Below are 13,713 nucleotides of genomic sequence, written 5' to 3'. Positions count from 1 at the left end.
TCGCGACCTTGGCGATGCATGTCGCCTACATGTCGGCTAAATCCATGTAACTCTAAGTCCCAGGCATTCATTGATCTAGATGGAATGATTACTAGACTAAGGTATCGCGATGCTAAATAAGGCATGTGCATGAGTTCAGCAATCATTCAACTCGGCCAGGCAAAGTCCTGCGCCATCTGTCTCAACTACATCTCCCATCGTAAACAGACTAGAGATCCTGTGGCTTTCGTGTGAAGGCAGAATATGCGGGTGAAGCAGTGGGACTGAGACTCTGCTGGTTGTTTTCACTGAGCTCGATGAGATGTCCAATCCCTCTACTACGAACACACATGACCAAGACAAACATCAAGCATACACCTCTTCCTTCAACCACGCACAAGCCCTCTCATAAGCCAAAGCCGTAACCCTCTTTCTCTCCTTCTCAGCCTCTGGCTCCTTCTTCGTCACATAGTTGAACCCATGCTGCGCATCCAATACCTCCTCCCACCAGACATTTCCCCTCCTCCAACTCTGCACTCCCTGCTTTTTATCTTCCGAGACATCTCCGTGCTCTTGCTCTCCCTTCTCATGCTCAGAGTACAGTTTCGCCGTCTCATGCGCTTCATTGCATAAGACATCGTATTCGGCACCCACGAAACGCAGCTTTTCAGGCAGCAGAGTGCGGTCGGCGTAGATGGGAGAGAGACGCGGATCGCAGAGATCAACGCCATGAGGGAGATAACCATAGGTAAACAGTTCTCCGCTCTTGGCAAGCACATCAGGAGTTCCATCCGGCGCATCTCTCATCTCGCCTCTATACTTTGCCGAAAAGTCCGTCGAAGGGTACCAAAGCAACAATGCCTTGATTCTACCCTGTAAACTTTTTTCTTGCGCAACCGACAGAGATAGATTGCCTCCTGCGGAAAAGCCTCCCATGGCGATCTTGGTCTTGTCCACAGGTAATGAAGAGTCGGACATAATGGCAGTGACCACTTCAGTCAGATCTTCAGTTTGCGTGGGAAAAGCATAGGAGGGAGATTTTCTGTAGTCGCAGCTAATCACCACAATACCCCTCTGTCTCAAAAACTCGCACCAAGTCTCGTCGTGGAAGGGGTCACCGATTGCAAATCCTCCGCCGTGGATATCGATGTACAAAGGCAATTTGTCGCTTGACGCAACATTGTCAGGCATCCAGATATCGTGGGTTAGACCAGCAGATCCAATGGCTTTGCGATAGGTGGGTTGAAGAGAACCCATGCCTTTGTAGCGGAAGAAGCGTAGGGTGCCCAGTAAGCTGCGGATGGTGAGTTTGAACATCCAGAGACGCAGCCAGAGGCGTATGCGTGCGGAAAGCGGTTTTGGGGTCATGGGTGCTGGAGCATTGGCTTCTGCTTTGGCGGCCACAGTGGTTGGATCCATGGTTGTTGACATTGGTGTCGATCGTGGGCAGAGCCTGAAATGGTCTTCGTCAGGGATATGTCGATATGATTGACTAGGTATTTGTGAGGATCCTCCGGTTTCCAATTAGAGCCAGCACCGAGATTGAAGCTTTAGAGGACTATGAGGAGAGCAAAAGACCGAGGATCGATACGAAGAAGGAGAGGAAGAGAAAGACTGAATATGTTTCACTATGGATTAAACCGCGTGCTCTGCCTTGTTCTAAAGTGGACGAAAGGGTGTAAACTATCGATGTGGGGGAGATTAGGTTTCAATTCTTCAACGCCGAGATCCTCGGCAGTTGCATTCTCTCATGGTTTCTTGAGAGACCCTGAGCACAAATTCCTCCAGATATATACATGACAGTTGGTGGATCTGGCGAGTATTGCATTTGTGTATTTACCTCTACCTGTAAGTCTACTCTATTTCTATACCTGAGTCTCACCACCAATCTCCTCGATAGCCTTGACCAATCCCTCCAGCGTACCCTTCCTCGTAGCAGGATTGACCACAACGCGGAAGAACTTGCCAACTTCGCCCGGCGCATAATCCACCATGAAGCCTCTCGGGATTAACTTCTTCGCAATCGTCTCTGTAGTCTTCGAATTCTTCTCCTTGTCTGCCTGCTTGTTGTAGTAAAAGCACACCTGCCAACACGGCGGCGGGTTCTCTGATACCAGCGTAAACGCAGCGTTCGAAGAGACCAAGTCTGCGAGCGTAGCAGCAGCGGAAAATGCAGAGTCGATGGAGGCCTCGAAGCCAGAGGAACCATGATAGATCCATGAGAGGGCGAGTTTGAGCGCATCACCGCGACGACCGCATTGAGGCGTTAGGTCCGCCAGATCCCAGATTTCTGCTTCGGGGCGCTCGACATCGGGAGGAGAGGTTGCGTTGGTGTTTGCAGAGGAAGCGTCTTCGTCTTCGTTGCTGTGGAAGAGATAACCAGCGGGTAATGTCATTGCTCTCTGGAACTGTCTCATATCTTTTCCGAGCAAGAACGAGCAAGTCATGGGTACCGAAAGCATTTTATGCGGTGTGACGCCAATCGAGTCTGCTCTTTCGATGCCCTGCAATTTGTGCTTGTGAGCAGCAGAGAAGATCACAGGACCACCCCAGGAGCCATCGATGTGAAGCCAGACTTTGTGTTTCTCGCAGACGTCGGCGATGGCAGCGATGGGGTCGTAGGAGCCCAGTACAGTGGTTCCAGCAGTGGCGTTGACGTAGAAAGGGACTTCGCCTTTATCTTTTGAAGCTTGAATTGCCTCGTCGAGAGCAGAAGGGAGCATGCGGCCTTGCTCGTCGACAGCGACGCCAATGACAGCAGAAGAGCCAAATCCAAACATCTGTGCTGCTTTCTCTAAAGAATAATGGCCGTGCGCAGAGGTGAACAGAGTGAACCGTCTTCCGTTGATACCATCGGTTTTGGTTTCCGGATGCAGCGTGTTTCTTGCAATAGCAATACTTGTCGCATTGCTCGCCGAGCCACCAGGTTGAGAGATACCACCGCCATGTGCGCCGCCAAAGCCATAGAGTTTTGCCAATGCCTTACTCGTCGTCTTTTCCACAATCGTCAAAGCAGGAGAAACCTGATAGACATGCAGATTCGTGTTCAACACCGCAAGCAGCAATTCAGACACCACACCCACCGCGTTGGTGGAGGCATACAGTTTATCCATGAAGCCCTGATCCCAAGTATTGACACTGTACTTGAGCAGCTTTTCCACGACGTCGAGTAATCCACTCTTGCCAGCAGCAGCCTCGGGAAGCTGCACATCGAAGAGCGACTTTAGCTTGTTCGGGGGATGGTATTCGACGAGGGCGGTTCGGGGTCCTTGGCCTTGGATGGCGAGGCCGTGGCCCGTGTGCTTTGTTGCTGCATCTTCGTCTGCGGAGCGGATGAATGGGATGATCAGGTCTTGGATCGAGTTGAGAAGCTGTGTTCGTTGGTCAATTGCGATCTCTCTACTGCGTTCGGGGCTACTCTCACATCATTGACTTCGTCTGCTCTCTGCAAAGGCTTCTCCTCGGCCGGTCTGGTGGGCAAAGATGTCATAGCGAGTGATAAGAATGCTCAATGGATATACAAGCAAGAGGGTAAGGGGCACACTGGAAGTATTTTATATTCTGTATCCCTTCGAGAATGACACCACAAAAAATGTAGCTGACGACATTAGCCTTAACACCGAATATCGCCGAGTGCTCATCGGCGTTCGACGCGCTTGAAGATCGGCGACATTCATACCACAGTCGTTCTCTTCTAACGATATTCACTAAGCTTAGACTTGACCTGTAGGATGCGGTTAGTTGTGCACAATCTTGAGATAGAAATGGAGAGATGGCGAAGCAAAGCGCTGGGAGTGCTGCAAGTTGGGCTAAGGCTACGTTGTAGTATCTTAAGCGTACTAGGAACCTATTGGCCGATTACGGTGTAGATGGCTATTTCCCGCAGAGTATTGCGAAGCTCGAGACGATGATCTAGATGGGGATGTGCCCTGTTGGGCAGTTCGGTAATTCACTTCGCTGCTCGTAGATAGTAGGTAGAACACTTCCGAACATAGTTGTCTTTATCGTCACAAAATCACACCATCATTTGGAACCAAGAGCCCGTGAGCGATCTTGCACATCAGAACGAACCAGCTTGAAAGGGTCTCCATGATCCTCATCTCGACAGCTAATCTTCTAAACAATGGAACTCCTTTTTACCCTTAACTCCTTTCAAGATCCCAGATCGACAAAGACTCTACAACTCTTGCTCAAGCTTTTGTGCTGCTAATGGCATTCGCACCCGAAGCATGTTTACTCGAGTTCGAGCTGCCGCCACTAGGTCTACTTCCACCAGCAACATGTTTTTCCCTCGCTTGCTGCGTCTTTGCTTTATTAGCCGCATGTCTTTCTCTAGCCAATTGAATAGCACTTTTCTTTTCTCCTCCTTGAGCGGCACCATTCGTGGCAGCTTGTTGTTGCTGTTGAGCATGATACGTTTTCTTGTCCGCATGATTGTTGCCACCATTCGCAGCCTTCAGATTCGCATCCACCTCTGAGAAACTCTGGAATCCGTCGTTGGATGCCTTGTTCTTGGACTGCTTGACCCACTCGCCTCGTCTGCGCTTGTACAAGTCCATTTTCCAGTTCTTCCATACGGCGCGTCCGCAGGGGTTGTCTCTGAGCTGGGCTTCATTTTCATTGAGTTCTTCAGCGATGCGTTCACGGATGAAGGCCAGACCATGCGTGCCTTCCCAGATGGCGTCAACCACGCGGGAGGCTTTGGAATCCAAGGCCATTTCACCAATGTGCCCGAAGAATTGCTGGATTAGTTTTCGGCGGGAGATGATAGAGGCGTTGTGGGATGTCATTGCTGCTTGAAGGGTACGGCAGATGATGGTATCGGAGGCCATTTTCTTCAATGTGGTGGGTGGGAGGGAAGCCAGGCTTTCGAGAACTAGGGCGCTGAGGGCGCCAGGGACAAGAATCATGCATTGGGCTAGCAGCGAGCCTTGAAGTTTGATGGTGTGTGGGTTTGCGCGCTCTTCGGCGATGTGAGCGGGCATGCCTTCTGGCGGTGGTGCGGTGTTGCCGTTGGTAGCTGTGTTGTCAGTGTCGGACTTGAGCATTTTTTCAATGTCGAAGCCTTCGGGGCCGTTATAGGCTTCGTTGAGTTGGAGGGCGATGGCCTGGCAGTCAATGTCTCTGACTGCACATCTAGCGATCAGAGTCTTGATGACTGCGAAGCGGTTGCGCTCCAGCAGACTGGGGATCTGCGGGCAGATTTGCTCGTGTGCTTCCAGGAGATCGTCCTTGCTCAATCTCTCGAGGACTTTGCAGGCAACGTAGCAAGCAATCTCGTTGCGAGCTAGTGATGCCATACGGTCCTTCAACAGACCTCTGTACAGACTCTTGAACATCTTTCCGGGGGCGTGTTCGACAATGCACTCGATAAGATGAGAACCGATGGGATCGAAGAGGAGGCCATTGATGAAAGAAGCGCTATCGCACTCTGGCGTGATTGGGTCGTCGGGGAGGAGAGTGCGGAAGATGGAGTTCTCGTCCTTTGCTTTGGACTTGCCGAATTGGGTGAGCTCGAGTCTGATGAGAAGTTGCAGAGCAGGGTTTCCAAGTTGATGTGTGGCGAGTGCGCGAAGGCTGGTTGTGTCGAGTCCAGAAACACTGGCCGTCATGAGTTTCTCGAGGGCTTCTGTGAAGGACTTGGGGACGGGACGTTTGTCTTCTTTGTCTTTGGAAGTAGCATCCTCCTTGTCGTTGGTACTGCCGTTGACGGTGACGTGCTCCTTCTTCTTGCTTTGCATCAAGGACTTGTTGGTTGAGTCCGAGAGAGGTTCGCCGGCCAATACAAGGAGCAGGACGCGGAGGGTGTGCGAGGCGAAGCGATCGGTCATGAGGAAGCCGACGTTGCCTTCCATCTCTCCGAGGGTGAAGAGGAAGAGGTTCTCCATGCTGACGTAGACATCGCCGTCGTCGGTTGTCTGATCTTGGTGCTTGGAAGGGTGGAGGAGTTCGTCAGTGACGGCGGGGGCGGCTTGAATGAAGAGCTTCTCGCAACAGTGCGAGGCGAAGCGATGTTGGAACAGGTGCATGAAGCTGCGGTATGGTCAGTCCCGTGATGCATTTAGTATATGATGGAAGTTACTCACTTGCCGCTGAACTTTTGAAACAGCGTCTTGAGTTGGGCCGGTGTCGACAATTGGATCAGCCTCTCCATCAGTCTCGAGCACGACTGGCTATTGGCAATCTTGAGCTCCTTGCCATTGGCTTCGCGGTAGACGTTGGCCAGGAACAGCGATCTCTCTTCAGCATCGGCAAAGTTGTTCATCTCGAGCATCTCGTCGGCACGCTTGAAGTATTCCTGCTCTTCCTCGTCCAGCATACCAAAGAAGACCTGCTCAACAGGCGGGCCCTGACCCTCGCCGTTCTGGTAGTCGCCATTGGGGTATGCGCCGTCTTGGGCAAGGGCAACAAAGTCCTGCTGGTCGGCTGCTTCGTCGCCACCGTCTTCGGTCCTCTGTCGCTTCGGTTGCGCAAATTCTTGGTCGACTGCCTCCTCTTCCTCTTCCAGCTTTCTCTTCTTCTCCTCGCCTCTGCGGCCTCTCTTTTTCATTTCGCGAGGCATCTTGGCAGCACGGTGATGGTCGACGGTGATGCAAGATGATCGTGTGCGTTATTCGTCCAGATCAACTGAGAGAGTCGAAGGTGGATGGACGGACGGGGCAAACAGAGAGTGACGGTGATGTTCGGTATACGATGACGCCCACAGAGAACTACCAAGACAAAACTCAAGTCTGGTACAATTTTTGGAATCTTTCTTTTCCCGAGAGAAAATTCCCCGATCGATTGCTCGTTTTTGCGGGGACCGATCCAGACGAAGTGCACTGGCCACAACAAACTGCCGGATTTAAAAATGACGAGTATAAGAAATGCTAATTATTTCCAATTGTGTTTGGACGTCAGTTGCTGCCATGTAAAAAGACGACCCTGCAGCATTTATAGCCCAAGCGAAACGACAGAGGCTGTTCTGTTGAACGTCCAAAACAGATGCTGTCGTCGGAATCCTGCAAGCCCTGCCATCGCCCATCTCACTGATCCGCCCTGCCATCATGCAAGATCCAGAGATCGAGCACCTGCCAGATCTCGCTTGATTCCCGGCTGGCCACGACCTTCGTATCTGCGCAGATCCTATCAGATGTCTGCACCAAACCATCAACTTCAGTACTGCCATCACTCCACCTTCTGACGCTTATCCAAATGACATCTCAAGTCTAATGTCGTTGAGGTGAAAGCCTTTGGGCACGCCGTTGGCGGCAAGCGTGCTTGTCGCATGTCCCACTCATCGGCTCTGCAATGCACAAAGCTACCGCAGGACGTGTCAACTGCAGCACTCCAATCAAATCTCCCTGCATACCATGCATGCAACACACACGAAACGTCACTGATGATCTGATCTCGCTTTCAACATTTCCGACTGCTGTGCTCACCACCGCAACCATGGCTGCTTGCATGTCACGCTATTGTCTCGCGCCACGTCTGTATCTTGTCGCGTGTACCTCTGTCGTACCTATCTCGGTTGATCTGTCCACCACATCTGACATCTGATCGTGCTTTGTGCAACCACTGATCTTTACATCTTCCGGTCAACTTGTCTCGGTTGGCGAGATCGAAGCTATTGTCCCAGAGCTTTGGGTATCACATGTGAAGCCGCTCTGTCGACAGACTCTTCATCTCCCTCCGGAGAGCATAGACTGCCGCCCTGACAAATGCCGAAACTTCATGTATCTTGTCGTGTCAACGTTAACGCTTTTGCTCGCTACATATGTACAATATATCCAATTATATGCCATGCTGATAATTCATTTCGTAAAAGGCGTTCATGCTTTGTCTCCGTTTCCATTCGGCTCGCTTTGAGGTATGGCGTCAAGCGCTGTCTGGAAGACCTTTCTGAGGGTCTCCGTGTCCTCGAGCCCGACACTGAAACGAATCAGGTTTGCTTCGACACCAAAGGTCGCGGCCCAAGGCAGCTCCGTGTAGTGTGCCAATAACGCATAGGGTGAACTGTTGATGGGTCAGTAACATGGAAGGCAATACATGGGGGAGCACAACTTACGTCAAGGTGAAGTTCGTTCCCAATGAGGGACCTTTCGCTGTGTCAATATTGTCATAGAAGACAATTGCGTCGTCCATAGAGTAGAAAGTTGCAGAGAGCAGACCACCGTAGCCGCCGTTGGGCAACCTGCAGGCATCGTAATACTTCCTGGTCGGTGAATGTTTTGGGTAATTTACTTGCTTGATACGAGGGTGCTCAATCAACATGTCACAGATGAATTCGGCGTTGGTGTTGATTCGAGCAATACGGGAGACAAAGTCTCTGCTGTTGCGCTCCAGGAACATGGCGTCTTCTTCGAAGAAGTTGTCTTCGTAATCTTGAGCCATAAACTTCTTCAGAGTATCGTAGTAGCGGCTTGCGGGGTTGAGAATGGCCGATCCTCCCATGACATTGCTGTCACCGGAAAAGACCTTGGTCAAACTGCTCACCACCACGTCGGCGTAAGGCAACACGTGAACATTCAAGAAGTTTCCGATTGTCTCGTCGACCACAACGGCAAAGTCGTACTTGTCGGCCAATTGACGGACGCGTTGCAGATTGGGACACTTCAGCAAAGGGTTGCCAGGAAATTCGCAGAAGAAGCCGACAAAGCGCTCTCCAGCCTCGAGACGTTTCTCCAAGTCATCCAGATCTTCTTGGTCGCCGTTTCCGTAGAATAGAGCTCCAGGGCCCCACTTTTCCAGGATCTTCAAGGTGTCGACATAGGGGAAACCGTAGCTGATGCTCTTGTTCTTGCGGCGGATTGCCAGCATAGTGCGGTGGGTGTTGAAGATAGCACTCATACCGGTAGGATAGAGGAAGACGTCGTCTACCGAGAAACCTTCGGCACTTCTCGTACGTTCGACATCTTCAGGGTGCTTCAGGGCTTCCTTTAGGTCAGCGTCTGAAGTCAAGGAACCGGCAATGCGACGACGAATGGCGAGCTTTGCTTGCTGGGCGAATTGGACGTTCAAGTTGCGACCGAAACGCTCTTCGACGAAGGCGAAGGGATCTGTGCTGTCCTTATCATCCTTTTCCGAGGTGGGAGATTGGTGAGGAGTGTCGATTGACATCTGTCGCTGGTATCTGCGAGGGCCCTTGCGTGGTTTATCGTAGATGGAGGCCTTGTCGACCATGGTACCGTCGAGAAGGTGCTTCTCGGCAAACTCGGCTCTTCTGCTGGAGACACCGTCTCCACTGTGTTGCCAGACTTGTTTTGCGACAGGCCAAAGCTCGGCGGGGTATAAGACAGCGGACAAGCGGGGCAGGACGTGTTGTGATTCGTCGTGTGACTCGGTCTTGGGGTTCGGTACGAAGTCGATGATGCGAGCGGTGCCTTGGGATTCGGGGGCCATGCGGTGCATGAACTCGAGCAAGCGGTTCGCGGCTTTGTGAGTAGGGAATAGCATGGCCTTTTGGCAAGGGTTGCCATGGCGGTTGACGACTTCAGTGGCAAGGCGTTCGATGCTCTTGTGAATAAAGAAGCGTGGGTAGCCACACTTCATCTTGTCCATGACCCACTTCTGGCCCTCTTCGTAGCCTACATTGGCGGCCCATGTTGGTAGCGACACACTGACGGCCTGTGTGGAGAGTTAGCCTATGCCAGGAAGCTCAGAGTCGGTGATTGGTTACGTGAGGCGTGTCTGCGGGAATTGTCTCGCCGACATTGTCGTTGAATGCCAGAGGGACGGGCATGATTGGTAAATGATGTTGCGAGGGAAAGTTGTTGGAGAAAGGTCAGCAAACACATGGCGAGAGTGGCATTGTGCTGGTGGACAAATGACTCGATCTTGACGCCCCACGCCGCTGTCGGCATGTCGAATGCACTTGCCCTTTGAACGTCTCACCTTATCGCCGCGCCTGCTTTATCTAAACTCCGCCAAGCATGAGCTCTCTCGAAAAAAAGTCCAACGCCAAGCGAGACTTTGCGCCGCCGAAGGAAGTTGCGACGGTCAAAGCAGTACCTTCTTTCCAACCACCAACACACAACATGGCAGTTCCGTCAAGCAAGAGGAGAAAGCTCAGCCACTCGCCATCTCTTGTCGAGGACGACGACGTCTCGATCGCCTCCGGTGGCCCGGTCGAGAACATCGACCAGGACGACGATATAAACGACGCAAACCTTAGCGCCGACGACATGGACGATGGTGAGGAAGAGAGCGAAGAAGGAGACGAGATACAAGAGAAAGTCACCAAGACCAAGGACAACAAGACAAAGGCCAAGAGCAACAAGTCGCAGGCTTCTTCGCTCGAGGCAAGCAGCGCCGCATACACCGGAGGCACATTCAAGAGCAACATGTTCAAGCTGCAGGTCGACCAGATGCTGTCCAACCTTCGCCCGAGACAAGGAAAGAGAGAGGCTACGGCCGCCGACGCCCTGCACAAGATCAAGAAGCAAATCGACGCCATCCCCAACAGAGAAGCTCTTCCTCTGCTCCAAGCCGAACGCGACATGATCAAGAAGTCAAAGGTCGCCATTCCCTTCCCCGAGCCTCGCCCCGCCCATGACGCCAAGTACAAGCTGGCCTACGAGAAGCCTCAGAACGTGAACGTTGTCGGCAGCTTCCCCCTCAAGCTGTCTCTTCGCGACCGTCAGGCCCCTCTGTCCATCGATATGCTCGTCACAATGCCCAAGTCGCTGTTCCAGGAGAAGGACTACCTCAACCACCGCTACTTCTACAAGCGTGCTTTCTATCTCGCCTGCATTGCTGCTGGTCTTCAGTCATCGCTCAAGGCCTTCACCTTCCACTTCGTCAACTTCCGCAACAACCCTCTCCACCCCGTTCTGCTGGTTCAGTCCAGAGAGGCGACCTCCGAAAACAACTGGCGCATCAACATCATCCCCGGCCTTCCTGAGGGCACATTTGCCGACAACAAATTGCTGCCAACCAAGAACTGCGTGCGACCTGCACAGTCTGCTGACGATGAGCAAACCCAGGACTTGGCCGCTACACCCTTCTACAACGCTGCTATCCAGGCCGATACCCATATCACCTCCTACTTAAAGTTGCTGCACGCCTCTTCGACCGCCTGTGAAGGATACACGGATGCGTGCATGTTGGGTCGTGTTTGGCTGAGACAGCGTGGCCTTGGTTCCGACACCAACAAGGGCGGATTCGGTAACTTTGAGTGGGCTGCGACCATGGCAAATCTGCTCAGAACCGGTGCCGGTTCAGGCAAGCCTGTCCTGTCGAGCGGCTACAGCAGCTACCAACTGTTCAAGGCCACGCTCCAATACATTGCTGTCAAGGATCTCGCAAAGGAACCTGCTCTGCTCGATGCTGCTGGTCTCATCCTCGGTTCGGAAGACGGTCAGCCCGTTTTCTACGACGGTCCTCGTGGACAGAACATTCTCTACAAGATGACTTCCTGGTCCTACCAGCACCTCCGTGCCGAGGCACGTACCACTCTCAAGATGCTCGGTGACAACCTCTTTGACCAGTTCGACGCTGCCTTCATTCTCCGCTCCGACAACGTCCTCAAGAGATACGATTTGGCTGTCCGTGTTCCTTGCTCTGCCCTCACTTCCGACGTCGCCGAGGACCGCCAGATCACACAGAGATACGCCAAGATCCACAACGTCTTCAGTCAAGGTCTGGGTGATCGTGCCACTCAAGTCATCATTCAATCTCCTGATCACGAGCCTTGGGGACTCGGATCTGCTAGACCCAACACGGAGCGCAAGGGTGAGCTGCTGGTAGCTGTCAACCTTGACTCTGCCAACGCTTCTCGTGCTGTTGACCATGGCCCGGCTGCCGAACAGAAGAAGGAGGCCGCTGCCTTCCGCAAGTTCTGGGGTGAGAAGGCCGAATTGCGTAGATTCAGAGATGGAAGCATCTTGGAGAGTTTGGTATGGGCTACCAACAGCGGAATGTCCATCATTCAGCAGATTTTGACATTCTTGCTATACCGTCACTTTGGACAAGATGCAGCCGCAAGTGCTGTCTTCTCTGGCGATGAGTGTGCTAAACTTATCAAGCAGAGCAATGGTCTCTCCGCTTTCCAACCTTTGATGGAGGCCTTCAAGACCTTGGAGAGTGATATTCGTGGCATGGACGACTTGCCTCTTACTATCCGTTCCATTCTGGCTGCCGACTCTCAACTCCGCTACTCTTCAGTGGAGCCTCCCATGTCATCTCACCAACAGATGAAGCGTCCTGCCGATGTTGTTCTCCAATTCGAAGGTTCTGGTCGTTGGCCAGATGATCTTGTCGCAATTCAACGCACCAAGATTGCCTTCTTGCTCAAGATCGGTGAACTGTTCGAGTCGACACAGGAAGGCGTCACTTCCCGCATTGGTCTCGAGAACGAGGGTGAGGATATCCTGAACCAAGCTTTCCTCGACATCATCTACCCCACTGGCTTCTCTTTCCGTGTCCGCATTCACCATGACAGAGAGCAAACATTGGTAGAGCGTATACTCAAATCACGGTCGGCAGCACCCAGCGAGAAGGAGAGCGCAGCTATCGCTCTCGCCACATACAAGCGTGTGTTCATCAAGTCGCCGTCACACACCCAGGCTTTGCAGAAACTCTGCACCAGATACCCTGTTCTGTCGCCGACTGTACGCTTGTTGAAGAAATGGTTCTCGGAGCATCTTTTGAGCAATCACTTCTCTGAAGAAGTCATCGAACTGTTCGCTATTCACACCTTCACTCGCCCATGGCCGTACAATACTCCCTCATCAACACAAGCTGCATTCTTCCGCACTCTTTCTTTCCTCTCACGCTTCGACTGGCGTGCCGACCCCTTGATCGTGGATCTCGGCGGTGATCTCAACACCGACAACGTAGCAACAGCAACAACACGCTTCGAAGCCTGGCGCAAGTTGGACCCAGCACTCAACCGTGTCGTCCTCTTCGCCGCCAGCAGCGACGATCTTGAAGGTACGACGTGGACAGACGGCAATCCCGCAAAAGTCGTATGTGGTCGCATGACCGCACTAGCCAAGGCCGCAACCGCAGAGATCGAGTCCAAGTCACTTTCATTGGATGTTGAGACTCTCTTCGCCTCGCCCCTTGGCGACTACGACTTTGTCGTTCACCTCAACCCTGCTTATACCACCAACAAGTCGAAGGCCGCGAGCGGCAAGTACAAGAACCTTGCCATCGCAGAGGAGACCAATGCAGAGCTTGTCGACTATGCACCCACTGACGCCTTCTTCCACGAACTACAAAACGTCTACGGTCAATCACTAGCGCTGTTCTATGGCGGGGCTGGTAGCACTACTATTGCTGGTCTTTGGAGTCCTGTCACTGCTGCCAGAGCTTGGAAGGTCAATCTCGCCTACTCGACTGTGCCGGTCAAGAAGGGCGAGGAGGTTATCGCTGAGATCAACAAAACTGCTGTTCTTGCTGAGATGGCAAGGTTGGGTGGAGAGTTGGTCAAGAAGGTCGAGGCAAACAGGTAGATGATAATCTGTTTGAAGGTATTGCATCTTCTGCAAAAGATCTTTTGTTAAGCGTTTCGTATATACTCAAGCGAATCATGATTTCTTCATAATCTGTCCGAATCACACTGTCCATACCCAACCCCACTTCGGTTCGCCCTGATGAGCTTGCCAAAAGGTTCTTGTTTGAGCCTTTGAAGCCAAGTCACAAACTACTACCTAATCACCTCCTACGAGCCTAAATGAAAGTTCGTAATCAAATATGGCAAACTAACAAGACAGCACTGGGGTCTTTTGGACATTATTCCTTGATTAC

At 52.2% G+C, this 13,713-nt stretch overlaps 4 protein-coding genes across 4 annotated transcripts; 1 reads left to right on the top strand and 3 right to left on the bottom strand.

Annotated features, from left to right (window-relative positions):
- Nucleotides 1–354: 354 nt before the first annotated feature.
- M436DRAFT_19231 (alpha/beta-hydrolase) lies at nucleotides 355–1,374 on the bottom strand (the record flags this gene model as incomplete). The annotated part of the gene is made up of 1 exon (XM_013568152.1): nucleotides 355–1,374. A coding segment is annotated over one exon (1,020 nt), but the record flags the coding sequence as incomplete, so codon positions are not given.
- A 470-nt stretch (nucleotides 1,375–1,844) lies between these two features.
- M436DRAFT_56015 (PLP-dependent transferase) lies at nucleotides 1,845–6,541 on the bottom strand (the record flags this gene model as incomplete). Its single annotated transcript, XM_013568239.1, has 4 exons — nucleotides 1,845–3,376; nucleotides 4,202–4,379; nucleotides 4,452–6,012; nucleotides 6,066–6,541. 4 exons carry the CDS (start codon nucleotides 6,539–6,541, stop codon nucleotides 1,845–1,847), a joined length of 3,747 nt encoding a protein of 1,248 aa, XP_013423693.1.
- Nucleotides 6,542–7,793: 1,252 nt separating this feature from the next.
- M436DRAFT_85333 (PLP-dependent transferase) lies at nucleotides 7,794–9,703 on the bottom strand (the record flags this gene model as incomplete). The annotated part of the gene is made up of 3 exons (XM_013568302.1): nucleotides 7,794–7,977; nucleotides 8,030–9,588; nucleotides 9,641–9,703. 3 exons carry the CDS (start codon nucleotides 9,701–9,703, stop codon nucleotides 7,794–7,796), a joined length of 1,806 nt encoding a protein of 601 aa, XP_013423756.1.
- A 442-nt stretch (nucleotides 9,704–10,145) lies between these two features.
- On the top strand, nucleotides 10,146–13,418 carry M436DRAFT_56040 (Nrap protein; the record flags this gene model as incomplete). The annotated part of the gene is made up of 1 exon (XM_013568244.1): nucleotides 10,146–13,418. One exon carries the CDS (start codon nucleotides 10,146–10,148, stop codon nucleotides 13,416–13,418), a length of 3,273 nt encoding a protein of 1,090 aa, XP_013423698.1.
- Nucleotides 13,419–13,713: the final 295 nt, after the last annotated feature.

The sequence above is a fragment of the Aureobasidium namibiae genome, assembly GCF_000721765.1.
Source record: "Aureobasidium namibiae CBS 147.97 unplaced genomic scaffold scaffold_20, whole genome shotgun sequence".
Taxonomy (NCBI): domain Eukaryota; kingdom Fungi; phylum Ascomycota; class Dothideomycetes; order Dothideales; family Saccotheciaceae; genus Aureobasidium; species Aureobasidium namibiae.
Note: the sequence above shows the minus strand (reverse complement) of the source record. Positions and strands in the feature narration are given on the sequence as shown.